Raw genomic sequence first — 22,528 nt, 5'->3', positions numbered from 1 at the left:
ATGAAACGCGTGAAATCATAGTTCTCAACTATGTTTCCAGACTATGATTTGACCAATGAAAAGCCTCCATTCTTTCATGCTGTGAATAGATTCAGAGGCTGAAGTATCCGCCATTTTGAAAGTGTCATTCGAAAGTTCAAAGATATTTTGCAGTTATTACTGAGATATCAGTGCTTATTTGTGTGTTTATCACTCTGTTATCCTGTGTTGTTACACATATTGACGATTTGTTGTGCATTTGTGAGATCAAACGAGTGTTATACCTTGAAGGTGAGTGTGTCATGTGTGTTTTGTTTACCTGGAAAACCTAAAGTTAGTGCATCGGTGACGGTGGTTATTTATTTTCAGGAATGTGTCATACAGTACTTTAGCCCAACGTGGCAGTTTATTATTAGGCCATTTATTTATCAGCTGTCTTATGTATCACTTTGACATCTAATTAACCACCTGTTATCATACAGGTATCATATATTATAACTATCAGATGTTCATTGTGTAGAATGAATAGGTGATGATTAGCCTCAGGATAGCTACTAATTTTTCTACATTTCCAGTAGTGTTTTTGATGTATAGTTTCGATTTCATTTTATAACGTACGTAAATAACACGACAAGCAAACATTAAAGATATGTTGTCTGTCTGCATGTCCGGAAATAAAATGAATGATATAAAAATTATACATATGAACGAAGTCTGTGCTACAGGAACTCAGAAAATCAGATGAATTCATTTATCACTATCAGTAATATTAAAAAAAAATTAGAGTAACACTTCCAGGCTTGGTGAATAAACAATTACATTGACGAGCTGTTTCATCATAAATCATCATCGAGATAATCATCAAGCTGCCTTAGATTTGAGAGGCCCTGGTTTGATTCTCCAACGAGACTTAATAAAAACTTTATCCTCTATATCCTAAAGTCTTTAATACCCAAAGAACTGTAATGCTTTTATCATTTTAACAGGGGGTGATAAAACAATTAATTCAAAGTCAATTTAACCTGCAGCACTAGAAAAAATCTGTAGGTAAAATTTGACACACAGCTAGTTCATATGCATCCGTCGGTAAACTTTGAATCTGCTTTGTTATAAACTAATAACTTAATGAAACAACTTTTAATTAAATTACCATCAATAAATACTGGCATTACACATTGTTTTATTTGAAATCTGACCGTGAGAATGTTTTTGTCTAAATTCATTCTTGGTAATGAAGAAGATTTGACAGTGTCGTGTTGTGTTGCAAAAGTTTACGTTTAAAGCGTGGACAGATCATTTGGTGCTTTCAGAAAAACAATATATGTTCAATGGATGTGTAAAATGGGTTATTGGTATCTAATTATCGCCTTTTAGCCATTTCCACTTGTAAAATCTTAGAAAGATATTGTTACTTTATTGTGCGGAAAACTGTATTCGGAATTTAGACTCGAAGAAGGTCGGGCTATATATTAAAATATGAAAATTTTGAAATATTCAACTCCGACATCTAATTTTAGAACTATATGTAAGTACCGCAGCTATTAATTCAGTAATTAAGATTTTTGCCACCAATTCTTTATTATTAATTTGGTAGTTATATTATATATATATCTCGTTGTAGTGTCATCATGTTCCCAACTTTTCGGAGAGATTCGAAGGGAAGTGTCATCCTCACAGACACCAAGGCTGCTGCACTGGTGAAGTCGGAGAAGCGGCAGTGGGCAAAACCAGAGAAATATGAGGAGGCGAAGTGTGCCGCTCGTCGCCAGTGTAGGGAGGCAGGTGGGGATGAAAACCAGCCAAAACAATGGATGGGGTTTCTCCGAATGCAGTGGGGTTCATTCAGGTAAGATATGGCGATATAATTAATTCACAGATAAGTAAGAAGCAGAGTATAATAAATTCATTCTGCAGATTTTTGCTTTTCCTTAGCAGGTGTTAAATATGAGCCGTGCCATGAGAAAACCAACGTAGTGTGTTTGCGACCAGCATGGATCCAGACCAGCCTGCGCATCTGCGCAGTCTGGTCAGGATCCATGCTGTTCGCAAACGGTTTCTCCAATTCCAATAGGCTTTAAAAGCGCGGATGCGCAGGCTGGTCTGGATCCATGCTGGTCGCAAACCCACTATGTTGGTTTTCTCATGGCACGGCTCAATTATTATAATTTTATTATTATTTTATCATGCAGTACTTAATCCTGTATAAGTTTACTTTATTTACCTTTCTTTTGGATCACAAGACAAAGTCAGTGAAGTAAGATTTACGATAACAATATCAAGGCTTATTTGACAGTCAAATGTTAAATCTAGTTGAAGAGTTGTTCATGCTATTGTACTGTCAAACATTAAGCTTTAAAACTTTTTGGTCATGGTAAAGCGACCTCATATTCCCAGAACTTCATGTCATAATTATAATTTACTTTTTGCACTTACATTCTTTGGGTATAACTTTTAGCAAAACCTGAGGGAAAGCTGCAAATTATAATCCTGCTTGCTTTTCCATGAAAGCTGAAAGATTTTCCCTTTTCACAGACGATATTGAAGTTATTGACATCTGTTTTGATAGTTTTTCAAACATTTGTGCAGATTTTTCACATTTTCACTTGCAGCTGTGGCACTTAATTTTTTTCTCCAGACAACTTTCCTCTACATAATTTTGTCAAATTTTTGTTTTGCAGAGGAGAAACATACCGCTGGCTGCTTGAAAACACGCCAGGTTACTATGGCTGGTTGGTGAATAAACTTAAACAAGATCAGATACCCTCTTCTGACCATCTTTTCATGTTTAAGATGACATTGATTAAGTACATCGCCATGTTTCCAGAAGGGGGTGAAATTGTTGAGTTGAAAGTTAAGAAAAAAGCAGGTAAATATATATATATATATATATATCAGTTATGAGTTTTTTTATTAAAATGCTTGTCTGATTATTTTTAGTTCTGTACGTTAACCATAGATTATCCTTTTGAGAAGTGATATCAAAGGAAATAAAATAAAAATCCTTTTGAGAAGTATATTAAATGAAATATGAAATAAAATAAACAAGCAAAACAATAAATGCAGTTTACATTGCTTAGAAAGTTTTTGAACTGATATATTTTGGTGCTTCGAAATGGGAAAAGGACCTTCATTCTTCCTATATTTTTCAGCCGACACTTCAAGGAAGAATATCAAACAGCCACAGTCAACCACATGTAGTACTTCACTGAAAGAAGTCGAGCTAGGTAAGATACTTTATATGTTTTTTTTTTTTTTTTTTTTTTTGCATACAACTTTTATAATCTCAGGTTATCAATGAACATGTTTTACCTCTTTATATAGGAGGAACTTCTTATGACATGGTGCACACATTATAACATCAGTTAATACCCCAGTCAAACATAAGGTGCGGATAGCTACATCTAGCCATGGATAGAAACATATTAATCCGTATCGATCTGTACCTGAATCGTACCTTAAAGTACCAATCCGTATTAATCAAGTACGAAACGATACGGCTTACTTCGTTTCTGTCCTTAGTTAGATGTAGCTATCCTTGCCGTATGTGTAACTGGGGTATTAGCAATAGGCATATCAGAAGATGTTTGTGTACCACCAACATCCACAACATAAACGAAACATCATGGAGACGATACCGTATTGCTTTCTTCGTGAACTTCTCTGGTTAACAAACATCTTCTGAAATAACATGATCTGATAGGTGCCATGTGAATTTCCATGTCTAACTAACAACTTCTGAAATAACATGATCTGATAGGGGCCTATGTTGGATGAATTGCCTTAATTCAGTGTTTGTTGTTCAATATGGAGTCAAATTGTCTTCTTAATCTTTTATTTCTGTTACAGTATTAGTTTCTGATGGTCTGGAGTTTGATGCAAAAATAGGTTAAAGTCATTTGAACTGACAACTACATTTTTTACTTACAGGTGAAATGGACAGTGCTGCAGATGAGGAGCTGGTGGCTTGTCTGGAAAGGTACGAAGGCAGTGCTGAAGGTAATTTTGCGTTTTGAATGTTGAAAATTACATTCTGCCTTAAAAACATAACCTAAACTCTGCGGGTTCACCATATAATGTGGTTCAACAACAAATTGTAAATCTGTTAGGTTTGTTAATGGCATTTTGAGGTATGTTTCCTTGGAATGCCTGAGATTAAATTTAATTTGTAGTACACAGCTATTTGGCTATCTGGACAAAGTTCCAAGGTGTGTAATATGATTGTTGTCCGAGGGCCATCTGTTACGTTGAAGCTCTATGTTTGCTTGTAAGTGCAGAGTTTGAGGATACATATGAGTGATCTATGAAAAAAATGTATTTATTTCAGGTCAACTATATTTGGTACAGCTGTAAGGAGGAAATAAAAAAATTCATAGTTTCCACAAACCAGGTGACCACATTAATGTCCGTTGACTTTTTTCGCACTGCAAACCATGTTTCAGTTAAACTTTATATGTAAATCACAATAGGCAGATCAGATTGTTGCAAATAATGGAATTTGATGGTTCCTAATATTAAAGTATTTACAAAACAAGCTTTAAGATCTGGTTCAAGTGACAATCATACACCAACCTGCCTTCTTTTATATGTTTGCGGAAACGTAGTATCTTTTTTATTTGGCCTAGTTTTTAATTGTTACCTGTTGGAACCTCCAACATATGTGCGTCTTCTTTGCGTATTTGAATGTAATATATTGCTGATATAAACATTGAATTTAGCAGATATCCACTAAATTATTTGGAAGATTGATGGTAAGTATGATCAGACAAGCTCATTCTCAGCATTTTGTCAAAGTATTGTCAAAAGAGATATAACTGTTGCAATGTACACAAACAGATGTTTTTGTTGTTAATCTTTTTTTTTTCTTTTTTTTTCTATTTTTTTTAATTTGATAATTCAGGACATCCAATACTTGTAGAAAATGAAGGAATGAGTTACTGTCTCAACTGTGGTACCAGTTAATCTTGCTGGGATAACATTTATTGCACACTATTTAGGATATCAAATGATATCCTGCTTTTAATCATTATTGAATTTGAACATATTTCTCACTGAGAAATACTATAAATGTTGTCCGGTGTGAATAACGATACCACAGTTTTTAAATTGTATAGCACAAAGGGTGATTAGTCACATTTACCGTAACCTTATTTAAGTAGCCAGTCATGTCTTTCTGTTTACACTCGAGATACTCTCTGTTGTCTTGCTAGATACTTTCCTTTGCTTCCTTTGCTTTCTAGTGTCTTCATTTTTGCTTAAAATGCATATAAGCATTATTGTTCTGCATTAAAGTAATCTGGAGTGCTCACAAAGTCAAAGTTATTTTTGTTTTAACATAGTCTTCAGGTTTTTAGGGGGCATTTGTCACAAACAGTGACAGCTCTTGTTTTTGGTAGTGGTGATATATATGTGAACATACATATATATTAAGGGAGAGAGAGAGAGAGAGAGAGAGAGAGAGAGAGCTGTAGCTTTGGTGGTAGACTGTCTAGGTGATGGGTAGTGTTACAGACATTTATATAGGTGTATTTGTTTAAGAAGAGACTGTTAAAAGACTGTAAAAGGATACTAAGTATGTGTGATCCAAATGGAGACAGAAAACATGCATCATTTACATGCAATTTATTTATGAGTAGTTCCATAAGTTTCTTTCGTGGGTTGTAGGACTAGGTGAAGCTTGGAATTTCTGGCCTCGAGGGTAACTGTTGAGGCCATAACGAGGCCCCTACAGAGTTATCGCCTAAACAGATACCCGAGAGGGCGATATTCCCATCTGCACCTATAACCAGTAACAGAATCTTTTTCTTGCATACCAGTTTCAAAAATTAATAATAACATTAAATCAATCCAACGGCTTTCTTTTTAGAACTATTTCTTATAGCAGCCTATTTAAATAAAGCGCAGGAAAACAACATTTTTTAACATGTTAGAGGTCATGATATTTCAACGACAAATAACTGTGTTTAGGTCAGGTTTTGTTTTATCAGTTGCAACGTAACATTACAAATATTTGACAAAATAATATGTTTTGAATTAAGAAGTATACTATCAGAGCAAATTAATTAGTAAAAATATTTATTATTCTTTCTAAATATAAATCACTTCATATATCTTCTACATTTATGTTGTTCATAGTATATCATTTACAGCATGAGAGTTTACTGGATGTAAGATGGAATTTTCCATTAATGGTAACAATACTGAAAATCTACGCCTGGTTTGCAAGAAATTTGAATGAATAATCTTCCTTGACAAAACCCTTGACTGCAAATCAAATAACTTGCCTATATCCCTGGGTTGGAGCCGGACACGGGGGCGTGGAATTCTTATATAAGGAAGCCATCCAGTTGGTTTACTTAAGGTTGGTGGTTCTAACCAGGTGCCCGCTGGTGATGAAATAATGCATTGGGGGTCGGCCTCCACAATCAAAACTGGAAAGTCACCATATGACTAATAATTGTCGGTGCACCGTTAAACCCAACAAAATAAATATATGAATACATATCAAATGCCTCTAACAGATGTGTTCTTTCCAGATGTGTTCTTTCCCTCTTTACTTATAGATGTATATGTGTAAATGTTGTCACCAGTGTGTTTGGTGTTTTCCTTTATTTGCTTTCTCACAGATATAAGCTTCCTTACAAGTTTAGTTATTTGCCAACTTGTGAAACTGGGTGATATTACTAATCTTTGTTTAATTTTTGTTTGTTTTATACTTAAAATCTTGATTTATTGAAATATCAATTTATTGCATATTCAATTAATTTAGTACAAAGTACCTTTTTTACCCATTTTATTAATTATGAAATAGAATTAATAAGCCTAATATACAGATTTATTGTGTTTTGATGATGTATATCTCAATAATCAGCTGTTTTGAGGGTTTTTTTTCTGTTCTTTTAGGGCTTTTATGTTACACATGTTTCTCGATATACTTTAGGTTGGTACTGGTTTTGATTTTAATTTCCCTCTGGTTTTAAAATCATATGTCAGACTAAAACAGTTGAACATAGATTAATGTTATCTGGAATTTAGGCCAACCCTTTATTATTAATTAAAAGTTTTTAGCATGTCAAAAGATGTCCATTTGCTTTGATCTGTTATTCAGCCATCTGATGACGGCCCTAGTTGTTCAGCTTGCAACAAAGTTGACTCGACTGAGAATAACTATACTGACAATTGCTTAATATATATGGGATGGGCTAAAGCGCCTTAAATCACCAAACCGAAATCAGAGATGCCGAATTGAAAAAAATCAAACCAAGAGAAAATGTACTGGTACATAGAATAGTACACATGGTTCACTCCTATTGTTTTTCCAGGTTAAATTACATTTGTTATAACATTATTACAGCATCTGGTGAAACTGGGCAGGTTGTGACCCAGGTGGATTTGTCTATAGATTCTCTTGGATCTACCCAGGAACATATCCCAGAACCAACCCAGGGACCTACACCAGAACCAGCACAGGGACCTTCATTTCCAGACCAAACACACCAGCAGCGCTCTTCACAAGGTATTTTGTTAATCGAACATTGTTTCACCTAAATACTACTTTTTTCTTTTTTGTGATAGATAATGAACAATTTCCTATTTCATTGTTTATAGTTATATTAAATTGCATTTGTTTGCTTTATAATACGCCTTAATTTCCAATTTATCTGATTTATTTTCTGTGATTTCAGGGAATGTCATACCACTGACCAAGAAGTGGAAGAAGACAATTCCGGCTGTGGATCAAGGCTGGATATCGAAGACCTTCTTCCACTATGCAACCAGAGGTCCACAGTTCGACTTCAGCAGAGTTACAAAGCTGTGGTATGATCCTCCTCAACCTAGCATATCCAGAGGTAATCAGTTGTTCATGAATATAAGGATTTTAAGGCCTGAGGCTGACGTGGAATGTTAGCCACATTTTGGTTCACCCATTATCAGGGCTGGCTGAGTCATGTCTCCTTGATTGTAGAGAATTACTTGTATTGGTTTATTTGGGTGCAATAGTAGTATTATCTAATGTGACATAGTTGGCTTTGTGTACTTAAGTAAATATTTTAGTAGATATTTTTAGTACCGGAATATCATTATGATGTGTCTCAATTTTTCGCAAGATACCATTTCTGTGATATACTGCTGTATATTGGTATAAAGTATTTAAAGTGATAAAATGTTACTGTATACATACAGTTGCTAACTATGCAAATCATTCAAGTTCAAATCAAGTTACATTAAAGCATTTACATTTTTGATAATATTGTTCATGTTATACTTGTACTTCAGGTGTACTGAACAAACAGGAGTGCTTCTTTGGTCATCGGCTGTTTCTTTGGATGCCACGTCACCTGTTTCAGTACCATTTCATCTGTCCCCACTCTGGTTGTCAAGGTACCTTAGTGAACAACGGAGTTCACCAGAAGACACGCATGGTTCTCGACATCCACGACTATTACATTATAGCAGGAGAAGACTATGAATGCAACAAATGCAAAAGAAGGGTTAGTTAAATTACTGCTTCTGGGATATATAATTATCATAAGACTACAAATATTAAACGAATAGTAACGCAAAGAGCTCTAGCTTTAGGAAATATATTTAATGCTTTCTGATAATTCATAATGAAATATCAGTGAAATGAAATTGCTGTGTAACTGTTTCAAAACAGTGAAAAACACCACTCTGAATGTTTACTGGTTTAGATTCAATACAGTAAATGATAAAGACTGTAAATGCATGCCGGGCTCAAAATTGTGAAATAATGCCATTACTTTTAAATTGTTGCTGTGCCACTTATAAAAATATCATTTTCTATGACCCAGTATGAAATGAAATGGATCTAGGTCTTATGCCAAAATCAACAGATATCCTCTGTCCTATATGGTGATTCAAAATTTCAGACCATGTCCGACATTGACTTACAGATGTAATGTATCCCAAATGAAATTAGTTACTTAACATAGTGTAAGGGAGACTTGCGTTTCTCTCCAGAAAAAGTTCTTGTTATGAATAAACAACATTCTATATAACAGGTTATTAGTTGGAGTCAGAGTGTTTTAGATCAACTTGACTTGACAGAACGCAGCAAGTTTCCCTGTATTCTGACAGATAGGTATGCCTGCGATCTGAAGGTTGTCAGGATGATGCGACAGAGAACACTAGGAAACAGCAGCAGCTTAGTCTGCAAACAGGTACAACAATATTCATGTTTCCAATTGTAAGCTGAATTGAAACTTAATATTGTCCTCAGGGTTATAAAACTAGTTGATAGCATCAGCTCTGATCTGCACTTCAGGCAAATTATGCTCCCATTGGAACTTAGAAAATCCTGGTTAAGGTTTTGCATGCAAGTCCATACAGATATTACCAAAAGGCATATAGATTTGAAACTTACTTTGTCCTTTTCTAGATCAATTACCAACCTCACTGTGTCAAGTTCCGTATCTCTGACATGTATTTAGGGCAAATTATTCCCCCATTTAGACTTAGAACATTCTGGTTGAAGTTTTAAATGCAAGTTACTATCTCCAGAACTAATGCAGATATGGAATTGAAACTTAAAATATTTCTTCGGGGTTATAAAACTAGTTGATAGTGCATCAAGTCCCATAACTCTGATATGCAGTTTGGTCAAAATTATTTCCCCTTTCGAAATTAAAACTCTTGATATTTAACATTTTGGGTAATATTTTCTTGCTTCAGTGACAATATTTCAAATAGTCGAGCTAGCTTGGCTGTCTTACGGACAGCTCTTGTTTAAATGGTCTTAAACTCAATCTTTTCGAATATGTTATTAAGGCAAATTCTGTCATATTGACAATGAGACATTATGAGGAAAATAAATTAATGTGTGCGCTTTATTTTATTTTTTAATTATTGATTCATATTTACACACAGAATACCACATGGACAAAATCTTGCTATTAAACACACTATTCTTGTGACCTTAATAAGTTATATATATACAGATGAGAACTACCACGTATAGGCTATACTCTTATGGTTTAAACACTGGTGCCTGTTTGAACAGAACTATATCATCAACCTTGTATTATGGCCATTATTTTGTCTGTTTATAACATTTGATGATATTTCACAGATTGCTGAGAATCATGGGGAGAGCTACTTAGATAAGTGTCGGCAGTATGCCACCAAATTTATGGCCTTTAAGAAATCTGCAGCCAAGGGCTTGGTAACCATCCCAGCATTCGTAGAGCCACCACCAGTTATGGAAATTCCAAGACACCGCTGGTTCATGAAAGTGTACCAGCTGGACGTCATTTCAAGACTGGACTACGAGCTGGCAGAGTTGACATCGGTTACTGGTGACATTCTTAAGATAGACTCTACCAAGAAAATTACAAACAAGCTCGCAGGTAAGCTACAGATTTTGTTTTGCCACTTTTACATTTGTAATTTTTCAATTATTATAAGAATGATAATGGTTGTGTGGTTATGAGCTTAAAGAACAAATGCAAACGTATAGAACGTTCCATTCAACCATAAAGGCTGAGTTGATGTTTCAATACATACCCTTACAGAAGCAAGCCTCTGTGGCGTACATGCTGCGTATTTGCTGTGTATATGCCGCGAACACAGTAGTACGCCAGAGGAGTACATTTTACATACACCGCATGCCGCGTACATGCCGCGTACTATTTCGACGAGTACACAGCATGTACGCAGGAGGTCACTAGTACACTTCAAGTACGCAGCACAGACTCTGAAAATTTAAGGAGTACACTGCATGTACGCAGGAGGGACTTGTACAAGAAAATAGTACACTGCATGTACACCGCAGATACTTCGAAATTTATAACACTTATATTTAGTTGCATTAAAGTTGTTTCCCCTTGACGCAGTTACGCCATTTTCTTCAGATGTTTACCAAATTACATGCTACAAAAATTGATTTATTTCATTGAAAAGTGGATGAAGAAAAGCATACTAATTTATTTGATAACATCAATCTACATTATTTTGGTAAGGGTAAATACTTATTGATGCATGTCACTTATCTTTTTTCTGTTTTTTTCTGTCCAAATGATCAGCATTTGCATAAGAAAGTTGGTGGGGTAAGGAATTTACATTATCACAGCAGTTTCGCCACAAGAGTACACAGCATGTACGCCGCAGGACTCGGGCCAGAGATACACAGAATGTACGCCGCAGGAGTACACAGCATGTACGCCACAGGAGTACACAGCATGTACGCCGCAGGGGTAGTACACCGCAGGCTCATTTGCATGTGAAAAGTGTATGTGCTGCGTACATGCTGCGTACTATTTCCCGCATAATAAATTCCTCCAGCGTACATCCTGTGTACTATGTAGTCCACAGCATGTACGCAGCAAGTAGTACGCGGCAGAGCTCATTTGCATGTCAAAAGTGTACTACAAACGTACTATCGGTGTATGTGCGGTGTATATCCTGCGTACTATTTAAAGCCCTTGATTTCAGTACACATCATGTACGCATCATATACGCTGTATGTACACAGCAAGAGTACACAGCAGGCCTTTTTCTTCTGTAAGGGTATTGCCAAAATCTAAATACTAAATAAAGCACCTACTTCAGAACATAAAGCTAAATCCTGAATAAGGTAGAAATCAGTTATTTCAAGTTTAAAATCATATATAATAAAAAAAACTATCAAAACTACTCAGGCATAAGATTTTCATACAGTTGCTTGGGATAGTACTTTGTTTTGCAGTCAGCGTTCATCTGGGTTCTGTCATTTACTACGTCATAATTTTATATTTCAGGATCAAGTAGAGGCACAGCAATGTGGGCCACAAACATGGGTAATGAGCATGGTCAGGTGCTCATGTCTGTGCTTACAGAAGGTGAGGGTGAAGGATTGAAGAAAATGCTGGATGGCATTGTGTCCAGATACAGAAATGCTGGCGTCCCCCCACCAAAAGTGCTGTACACTGACAGAGATTGCTGTGGCCGGCAGTGTGTAAAAAAGTTCTTTGATGCCTGGCCATTCCTTCATGTCAAGTAAGTAGTCTATAACACATTGTTAGTTGCTTTTGATGAATCTCCCACGTTTACACAGTCAGTTGACAGTTACTGGCATAAATACATGCATGTGCACTTAGCGCTTGTTAACTGCTCGTCCAGAAGAAGTGTAAGTAGGTTAACTGACTGCTTTAATACAAATAAATTACTTTTGACTACAGCAAAAATTCCTAACAAACAAACTGTTGCATAGGGTTATTTGATAAAATAAAACCTAACAGTGTAATGGAGGAGAAGGAAGTCCAGAAAAGTACCCGCACAGTTATTTATAGATTCCGAGTTAGAATTTTCAAAGTATAGTTTATTCAGAATATTTATGACTTAACTATTACCATTTCAGACTTGACTCCTGGCACTTCATGCGGCGGTTTCCAAATGGATGCACAACAGACAAACACCAACTCTATGGCCCCTTCATGGCGAGGCTAAGTCGTTGCATCTTCAAGATTGATGAAGATGACTATGCCCGTCTGATTAGGGCCAAGAGAGAAGAACTCATTCTTCAGGGTGTTCCACATCCGTCAGAAAATGATGTAATCCGACGGATCTCCCCGGATGAAGTGGGCCGCCACTGCAAGCGTGCAACCAGGGGCACCAAAGAAACAACAACACTAATTACTGAGTTGATAGCTTCATTGGATGGAGAAAGAGGTATTTATCATTTTTAGCTCGACTATTCGAAGAATAAGTAGAGCTATCCTACTCACCACGGCGTCGGCGTCACACCTTGGTTAAGTTTTTCGTACCAGTCCACATTTTGACAAAGTCTTTTAAGATAAAGCTTTGAAACTTTCAACACTTATTTTCCATCACCATGGCCAGTTATAGGCAAGAGTACATAACTCCATCAGAGATTTTGGCTGAATTATGGCCCCTTTCGACCTAGACATCTTGGTTAAGTTTTTCGTACCAGTTCATATTTAGACAATAATATATTATGAAAGTATTGCTTTTATATTTGGTAGGACTGGACACCTGTGGCGTACCACTTATTGATTCTGTCAAGATGTCAGACATCTGGTCCAAGCAGAGTCAACATGTTGCCTGTCTTCAGGACCCGCCAGGTGTCAGTCTCTACGTACAGGTGTCCACCTTGAAGAAAGGAGGAATAGAGCTGCCAGTCTACAAGTGTGCCAGAGGATCTACATCACTCGAAAATTTTCATCTACACATGGCCAGGTTCATTCCAGGTATGAAAATCTTGAATTGAAGCACTTGTGTATAATGTTGTCACAGTGTATCTGCTGTCAACAATGGCTTAGAAGTTTAATGTCAGACTACTAGAGTGAAGGTGGCTGGTTCGAGTCATGCTCAAGCAGTATTTGTCTCTCAGAAAAGTGTTTAGCATTGGTAAACAGATGCACCTTGTCTAGAGTGGGCTTCAAGAGTTTATAATCCAATTAAACAAATATATTGAGTAAACTTGTTGTGTATTATACTTTCAAAGCCTTTTTTAAATAATAAGTGACAAACATGAAGGTATTGGAAACATCAGTATCTGTTTTTGACAAGTTGACAGATCATAAAGTGGTCATATGAAAACGTGCAATATCTTACAGGTTTGAACTCTAAATTCCCTGGCAGATTTATTCTTTAGGCCATAGTGGGCTTGGTTTTGCATAATATTATCATATGTTATATGTGTCTTGATACATTACTGAGAAACTCAATCCTTACAAAAAATATTGCAGGAACGCTTGCGAAAGACACAAACTTTCAAGTCTACCTCCTGGATGGTATCTTTAGGTGGAATGCAGATAGGGCTGCAGAGGCTGTCAGTAGTCATAACCAAGCAGCTGTCTTGCCAAGGACATACAGTGGCCCCTTGAAGAACCAGACCAATATCCTCTGGCAGGAACTTTGTGGGAAGCCATTCTTCCCAAATTTCAAGCCACCTGGGAACTATACAGGTATGTGTAAATGATTAAAATGACCCTATCTAAGGCAATTTTATATAAAAGGAAACAAGAATGTTACTTTGAACAGTATTTATGTCTAGGCTTACCATGCTTCATTGTACAGCATGCTGCAAAAGCTGCTCTTACAAAAGGAGCAGTGCATATATAATGCAGTATATTGTAATATATTGTAAATATATTATAATTGTATGATTACTACTAATACGTTTTCTGTATAGGTGAGCTGGTCGGTGTCCAGTACCTGTATAATCAGACTGGCCAGGAATTCCCGGCTTTAGCCCAGACCATACAACAGCTGGAGGATGATGAGGACATGAGTCAGCCAGAGGCAGACAATCAAGAGGATGAAGGGTTCGTTGAAATGCCTCAGATAACCCCCCCAGAAGCAATGGGTGAGCTACCTGAGGAAACTGCCCCAACGCCTCCCTCAGAAACTGCCCCACAGCCCATCCTCCACATCCCTAGTGAAGCTGAATACCGGCAAATGGCAATGGACACTGTTGAAGGTAATTTGTTGTTATGTTGGGTTTGACTACATTTTTCAACATTTATTCAGTTACATACAGCGTTCAGTTTGCAGAACCAGTACTGTTCCCTGTTACTCAGCAAACAATTGATTACTTAAGTCTGAGTTCAAGGTTGAGTAAAACAGACTTTGGGTGCATTATCTTCAGTTAAAATGTCACAGAATATCATATGCCTAAACATGATTATAATTTATTAGTGGTTAATTTACCATTATTGACAATTTATGGACAATTTATTACCAGATAAGTTTTATCCGGGACTAGTTTCAATATGGCTGTAATATTTTAAATTTACAGTTGTTTCTGTCCAGTTTCATCCAAATAAATGCCGTCTTTTAACCACTTTTCGATGAAAAACTGTACTGTTCAGGCATATATATGCATTTGTCTATGCATGACTTTTGATTCAATACAATATCTTCTTTTCAGGTTTGGAACCACCTGTGGACCCTACCACTCTAGCCTCCAATGTTCATGTGGCTCCCTCCTTGGAAGATTCAACCCCTGGAGATCAGAGCAGTGATGTATGTGTTCTTTAAATTTTGTTACCATAATTTTTAGAATATTAAGTCAGTGTCCATATCATGTTTGAAAGTTGAAATAGTTTATTGTGTGTTTCTGTAGTTGTTCTGAAAAACTGAAAAAGATTGTTTAACTGTCACTCTCAATGATCGCTGAAAGCAGTGGTTTCATAAAATTGTTTATTAAATCAGTAAATATTCATAATCAAAAATAAATAGAAACACTTATTATGTTTTGCCAGCTTTAAAGTCACTTATACCCACAAAAAGACTATGATACTACGTAAATGATCAAATTCACGTGAATCCATAAAGTTGATTCCAATATCAACTAGATGATCATTTGCTATCAAATTGATATAGATATCTGTATTTCACTTGTATCCGTATTGCAGGTCCTTGGACCAGACAATGTTCCAGGCTATGATAAAGTGCTGAACCTTGCCAAGTTTCTTGTTGAGCTGCGGGATGAGAGAGCTCTCCGTGAGGACAAGGTTCAGCAGCTGATCAACCTGTGGGAACAGTTGTCTGACTTTGACAAGAAAAGGACAAACTTTCCAAGGAGGTACACAAAGAAGCCGTGGTCTGGGAAGTTTGGCGGAAGAGGGAAAAATGTGGCTCCAGGGGTTGAGAGCATCACAAAGTAAGTAGAAACATATTGTGATGTAAGCCTTTAAGAAAGTTTAAATGGCAGTGGTCATTAAAGGCAAAACAAAATGTCTGTGGGTACCAGTCTAAATAGGTTATGCATTGCAAGGATTGAAGGTTGGGTTGGTATCAGTCTTTTTACATTTTGGTCAAGTCAAGTCTAACATGGAAATACATTGGAAATTACTGGCATGCCTTCAAGAAAGTGTCTGCATCGTCAATACAATTTCTAAATGTACCATCAATGGATAAAGCACCTTTTCGACAGATTATCTAGTTCATGACGATTCACTACCTAGGCAGGTAGCCCATGACACTACATTGCTTGGAACCGAACTATTAACTACCTTTAAAAAAAAATTCTGTTAAATATTATGGATTCACAGAAAACAATTGGTGCTAGATTTTACAGTCACAGGAAGTGTGTGTGCGTGTGGTGGGGGATATGGCTAGGTAGGACCAGATTGCCTATTGTTATGTGACTGGCATTACATTAGATTTCTGACTAAGTTGTTATAACAAAACAAATCTGCTGATGTTAAATCCTAAAAAATGACAGAAGATTCTTTCATTAGTAATTGTTGATTACCGGGTAGTACTGAATTATTTTAATTTTGCACATAAAATGTAATACATTGTCAATTTTAATTACACTGTCTTTTTTATCATTTCCACTTCCTCAGAGTTCTCCTAGGACCAAATCAGAGTCCAGCCCAGTGGCCCAACTGCAACAGGTATACAGAGGCTACCTGTGAGCTGTTGCTTAGGATTTTTCCGGGAGACCAGAAACGTGAGGGGCGTATTTGGACCAGATGGCGTCTTGTCCTCAGGGCTTTTCACAACATCAGACAGGTTGTTGTGAAATCCCAAAAGGCCATGCAGATGACAGATATACAATTACCTTTGTTAAATAAAAAGACTCTGCAGCAATGGTAAGTAATAATAAAATCACTTATGATCTGATGTGCCAGTTGTCCGTTAGATCTGGGGGAAATTTCTCGTTCAAAACCCGCAACAGGCGGACTGTTTATTATTGTTGTCTCGTCTCGTACCTTCCCTTATATAATGATTAGGAAAATTGTCTACTGCAACCATAATATAACCTTAATAACTGTTACAAATGGATGTTCAAACAAAAATCACTTGCATCAACACCTTTAAAAATAAAGGAGGCAAGGCACATTTTACAATATTGCTTTCAGCATTTGTGTTCAAAATTCTCCAACATAACCATTTACAGAATGACATAGAAATTATAACATTATGTATTTTGGACGGCTATAGATATTTATATTCTATACATATTAATACTGTTATTACTGTTCTGCTGAGGGGCCTCCGAGACTGAGTGGTTAAGGTCGCTGACTTCAAATCACTTGCCCCTCATCGATGTGGGTTCGAGCCACACTCGGGGCGTTGAATTCTTCATGTGAGGAAGCCATCCAGCTACGGAAGGTTGGTGGTTCTACCCAAGTGCCCGCTCGAGATGAAATAATGCACGGAGGGGCACCTGGAGTCTTCCTCCGCCATTAAAGCTGGAAATTTGCCATATGACCTAACATATGTTCGTGACAGGTTAAATAAAAAAAACCTGTTCTGCTGAAATGTTAGGACTAGGACTATTTTGGGGGGGCAGTTGTTTACTGGTTGCTTCACTTGCTTGTAGGCAGATTGCATTAAGAGAATCTGAACTGTATTGATTACTCAGCCCAAAAAATGGAATTTAAGCTCAATGAATTTTTATTTGTCCCAAATGTACAAAATTTCATAAACAACTTGGAATAGAAAAAACACAGTTTCATAGTTTCTGTGCCTGATGTAAAGTGATCAATGATATTTTTGTGCACTTTTTCATAAAATTACATAATATTGTCTAACATTGGTATTTCAGGTACAACAAGGAGGACAAGGAGCAGGAGCAAAAAGTCCTCTTGCAGGGCATAAACATGCCAAAGCCCCCAGTAACAGCAAGTGGCTTGCCAGAGGCCCGCCAGAAACCAGCAGTACTCCCTTCAAGTGAGGCACCAAGGTTTACTTTTAAAAACCCCTCCTGTACTGCTGGCCTGGCACGCAAGAGGACCAACAGTAAAAGAAAAACTCCTGTTCCAGAGCCATCTGACTCCAAGAAACCAGCACTGCAAACAATATTGCCAGCAACGCCTACAGTTATAAGATATCCTGTCATAATGGAGCAGCAACAGTTGATCGTACTTAATCCTGGACATCATAACTTACCATCATTTTCAACTTCAACACCTCCAACAACAACAACAACAACAATACCTTCAAAAACATCAAGACCCTACAAGACACCTTCTTTTATCAAATGCAGCAAATGTGGACATAATAGGAAAAATTCTGACACTCACAAATCGTTTATGTTCAATATCTTTTGTGCAAATTCTGAACCGACCACATTTGAAGAATGGAAAACCAAAACAAAACAAGAAATGGATGAAAAAAGAAAATTGAAAAAGCAACATCGCGATACTTGAGCTGCTCCATTGTGACAGGAAAAATTTTAAATTCTATATTTACTTTTATAGAAATTACGTTTTTAAACATTTGAACATTCTTTCGTACATTTTACAGTGCAAACTGTGACATTTGAACCTTCTTTCGTACATTTTACCAGTGGAAGAAACAGTGACATTTTAACATTCTTTCGTACATTTTACCAGTGCATAAAACTGGGAAATTTTAACCTTCTTTCATACAATTTACTAGTGGAAGAAACGGTGACATTTTAACATTCTTTTGTACATTTTACCAGTGCATAAAACTGGGACATTTTAACATTCTTTCGTAAATTTTACCAATGGAAGAAACAGTGACATTTTAACAGTCTTTCGTACATTTTACCAGTGCATAAAACTGTGACATTTGAACCTTCTTTCGTACAATTTACTAGTGGAAGAAACAGTGACATTTTAACATTCTTTTGTACATTTTACCAGTGCATAAAACTGGGACATTTTAACATTCTTTCGTAAATTTTACCAATGGAAGAAACAGTGACATTTTAACAGTCTTTCGTACATTTTACCAGTGCATAAAACTGTGACATTTGAACCTTCTTTCGTACATTTTACCAATGGAAGAAACAGTGACATTTTAACATTCTTTCGTATACTTTACCAGTGCATAAAACTGTGACATTTGAACCTTCTTTCGTATACTTTACCAGTGCATAAAACAGTGACATTTGATCATTCTTTCAGACATTTTAGCAGTGCAACAAAAACGGTGAAATTTTAACATTCTTTCGTACATTTTTCCAGCGCAAACAAAAAAATTTAATGCTGCCTTGTGTACTTTATTGTCCCATATTGCAAAGATTTTCGATGCTTATGTGACATATTGGCTACACAAGAAGGTTCCAAGCCCTTGTAAAAGCAGAGGAAAATTTTTATTTTGCAATAAATATTAAATTATGAATCTGTTATTCCGAAAGCTTTATCTGTTATCAACATTTAATTACTTGGATTAATAATTAAAATCATCCACAATTATATCATCATTTAACAGATTTTTCAATTTTTGTAGATGCAGAGATGCAGATGAAAAAAGAAGGATCAAATACAAGACTATGCAAGTTGAAGGAAATAACTCAATAGGATGGAGAGAACTCAAGGAGCTTGTTATAACAGAAAGTGACATATTTCTTGGTTTAAGGTGCTGATTGATATCAATTGTTAGCATCTTTGACTGGGGTAATGTAGCTTATCTGTAAAATCAACATGGAAAGACAAGCATAATTAGAAAGAACCTGTTTCTTCACTGGACTATGACATTTGCTGGAAAATTCTAGACCAATTACTAATTATGGACAACTGTCTTACATGACCTTGGATTGGCGTACTACCATGTCCGCACCAGGCACAAGATCACAGTTATTTACCCTTGGTTGACCACATTAAGGAAGTGGTTACTGGGCAAATAGTTCATCTGTTTGTTGGCGAATATTGGTGATTGGTGAAAAGAAATCAAGGGGAATCAGTAATGCTTTGACACAGACTTCAGTCATTAACAATAATATCAATATAAAGTCCAATATCCTCATCTACGTGGAGTATTTAAACACTCCAGTGACAAACTCCAACTACCTACGAATATGTACCCTATTTTCCTACCCGGCAATGAAAGAGTCGAGTATGCTGTCTCCTGTGATAGCTCTCGTTTATTTCATAGTTGCTCGGTACAGTCTTGTGGGCTATGGCCTTAGCTCAGTTGGTAGAGCGGAGGACTGTAGTGGAATTAAAACTGTCATCCTTAGGTCACTGGTTCGAATCCGGTTCGCGGGACAATTCATTTTTTTTTTCTGTTCGATTACACTCATGTCGCTCACGGGAATCCCGTGTAATGAGTTACATCGTAAATAAATAGGTAAAAACATGTGAGAATACTGTGATGGTCATTCTTTTTACAGTAAGAAAATGAACGATTTTAATACATCCACATGTGTGGCATTGGTCTGCTGATGTGTCAAGTGTGGTGTGTTGTGTATTGTGTGCTTGTCACCTTCCGCTTTCAGCCTCTACCGCTGGCTAGCCTTCTGGTGAACATGGAGCCGAGTGCGTATGTCTTCCCTGCCAGTACCAAAGAGCTATAAAAATAAAATCCTAAAGAATGACAGAAGATTTTTTCATTAGTAATTGTTGATTTTTCAGGTAGTACTGAAATTTTTTAATTTTGCACATAAAATGTAATCCATTGTCAATTTTAATTACACTGTCTTTTTTTATCATGTCCACTTCCTCAGAGTTCTCCTAGGACCAAATCAGAGTCCAGCCCAGTGGCCCAACTGTAACAGATATACAGAGGCTACTTGTGAGCTGTTGCTTAGCCTTAGGATTTTTCCGGGAGACCAGAAACGTGAGGGGCGTATTTGTCCTCAGGGCTTTTCACAACATCAGACAGGTTGTTGTGAAATCCCAAAAGGCCATGCAGATGACAGATATACAATTACCTTTGTTAAATAAAAAGACTCTGCAGCAATGGTAAGTAATAATCAAATCACTTATGATCTGATGTGCCAGTTGTCCGTTAGGTCTGGGGGAAATTTTCCGTTCAAAACCCGCAACAACCGGACTGTTTATAATTGTTGTCTCGTCTCGTACCTTCCCTTATATAATGATTAGGAAAATTGTCCACTGCAACCATAATATAACCTTAATAACTGTTACAAATGGATGTTTAAACAAAAATCAATTACATCTACCCCCCGTAAAAAAAATTGGAGACAAACCACATTTTACAATATTACTTTCAGCATTTGTGTTGGAAATTCTCCGACATAATCATTTACAGAATCACATAGAAATTATAACATTATGTATTTTGGACAGCTATAGATATTTACATTCTATACATATTAATACTGTTATTACTGTTCTGCTGAGGGGCCTCCGAGGCTGACGGTGGTTAAGGTCGCTGACTTCAAATCACTTGCCCCTCATCGATGTGGGTTCGAGCCTCACTCGGGGCGTTGAATTCTTCATGTGAGGAAGCCATCCAGCTGGGTTTACGGAAGGTTGGTGGTTCTACCCAGGTGCCCGCTCGAGATGAAATAATGCACGGAGGGGCACCTGGAGTCTTCCTCCGCCATTAAAGCTGGAAATTCGCCATATGACCTATCATGTGTCGGTGACAGTTTAAATCCAAAAAAAAAAAAACATGTTCTGCTGAAATGTTAGGACTAGGACTATTTTGTGGGGGGGCAGTTGTTTACTGGTTGCTTCACTTGCTTGTACGCAGATTGCATTAAGAGAATCTGAACTGTATTGATTACTCAGCCCGAAAAATGGAATTAAAGCTCAATGAATTGTCATTTGTCCCAAATGTACAACATTTCATAGACAGCTTGGAATAGAAAAAAGCAGTTTCATAGTTTCTGTGCATGATGTAAAGTGATCAATGATTTTTTTGTGCACTTTTTCATAAAATTACATACTTTTGCGTAACATTGGTATTTCAGGTACAACAAGGAGGACAAGGAGCAGGAGCAAAAAGTCCTCTTGCAGGGCATAAACATGCCAAAGCCCCCAATGACAGCAAGTGGCTTGCCAGAGGCCCGCCAGAAACCAGCAGTACTCCCTTCAAGTGAGGCACCAAGGTTTACTTTTCAAAACCCCTCCTGTACTGCTGGCCTGGCACACAAGAGGACCAACTGTAAAAGGAAAACCCCTGTTCCAGAGCCATCTGACTCCAAGAAACCGGCACTGCAAACAATAAAGCCAGCAACGCCTACAATTATAAGATATCCTGTCATGATGGAGCAGCAACAGTTGATCGTCCTAAATCCTGGACATCATACCTTTCCATCATTTACAACTTCAACACCTCCAACAACAACATCAACAACACCTTCAAAAAAATCAAGACCCTACAAACCACCTTCGTTTATTAATTTTTATGCAGCAAATGTGGACTTAATAGGAAAAATTCTGACACTCACAAATCATTCATGTTCAACATCTTTTGTGCAAATTCTGAAACAACCACATTTGAAGAATGGAAAAACAAAACGAAACAAGAAATGGATGAAAAAAGAAAATTGAAGAAACAACATCGTGATACATGAACTGCTCCATTGTGACAGGACTTAAAGAGCAAAATTTTAAATTTTACATTTACATTTTTAAAACTTACATTTTTAAACATTTGACATTTGAACATTCTTTCGTACATTTAACCAGTGCATAAAACTGTGACATTTGAACCTTCTTTCGTACATTTTACCAGTGCATAAAACTGACATTTGAACCTTCTTTCGAACATTTTACCAGTGCATAAAACTGTGACATTTGAACCTTCTTTCGTACATTTTACCAGTGCATAAAACTGTGACATTTAAACCTTCTTTCGTACATTTTACCAGTGCATAAAACTGTGACATTTGAACATTCTTTCGTACAATTTA

General features: G+C 36.7%; 3 protein-coding genes across 4 annotated transcripts; all 3 read left to right on the top strand.

Moving 5' to 3' along the window:
- The first annotated feature begins 15 nt into the window (after positions 1 to 15).
- LOC123528455 (uncharacterized) lies at positions 16 to 7,252 on the top strand. 2 transcript variants are annotated; one of them, XM_053521047.1, is made up of 6 exons: positions 16 to 270; positions 1,601 to 1,825; positions 2,658 to 2,845; positions 3,129 to 3,203; positions 3,907 to 3,975; positions 4,698 to 7,252. In XM_053521047.1, exons 2-6 carry the CDS (start codon positions 1,608 to 1,610, stop codon positions 4,706 to 4,708), a joined length of 561 nt encoding a protein of 186 aa, XP_053377022.1. In that variant the 5' UTR covers positions 16 to 270; positions 1,601 to 1,607; the 3' UTR covers positions 4,709 to 7,252. The 2 variants fall into 2 exon arrangements, with proteins under 2 accessions (XP_053377022.1, XP_053377021.1); XM_053521046.1 differs by having other exon boundaries at positions 3,907 to 7,252.
- Positions 4,709 to 20,393, top strand: LOC123530114 (uncharacterized). Its single transcript, XM_045310820.2, has 15 exons — positions 4,709 to 4,727; positions 7,331 to 7,492; positions 7,662 to 7,826; positions 8,254 to 8,468; positions 9,000 to 9,158; positions 10,067 to 10,343; positions 11,733 to 11,970; positions 12,332 to 12,642; positions 12,957 to 13,181; positions 13,683 to 13,901; positions 14,129 to 14,416; positions 14,867 to 14,961; positions 15,354 to 15,601; positions 16,290 to 16,538; positions 17,498 to 20,393. The coding sequence occupies exons 4-15, from the start codon at positions 8,304 to 8,306 to the stop codon at positions 18,099 to 18,101; spliced, it is 3,078 nt and encodes a 1,025-aa protein (XP_045166755.2). The 5' UTR covers positions 4,709 to 4,727; positions 7,331 to 7,492; positions 7,662 to 7,826; positions 8,254 to 8,303; the 3' UTR covers positions 18,102 to 20,393.
- Positions 20,394 to 20,500: 107 nt separating this feature from the next.
- Positions 20,501 to 22,166, top strand: LOC128547652 (uncharacterized). Its single transcript, XM_053520698.1, has 2 exons — positions 20,501 to 20,606; positions 21,584 to 22,166. The coding sequence occupies exons 1-2, from the start codon at positions 20,551 to 20,553 to the stop codon at positions 22,164 to 22,166; spliced, it is 639 nt and encodes a 212-aa protein (XP_053376673.1). The 5' UTR covers positions 20,501 to 20,550.
- Positions 22,167 to 22,528: the final 362 nt, after the last annotated feature.

This window comes from Mercenaria mercenaria, chromosome 13 (assembly GCF_021730395.1).
Source record: "Mercenaria mercenaria strain notata chromosome 13, MADL_Memer_1, whole genome shotgun sequence".
NCBI classification, from domain to species: Eukaryota; Metazoa; Mollusca; class Bivalvia; order Venerida; family Veneridae; genus Mercenaria; species Mercenaria mercenaria.
This window is presented reverse-complemented; position numbering and strand designations above follow the sequence as displayed.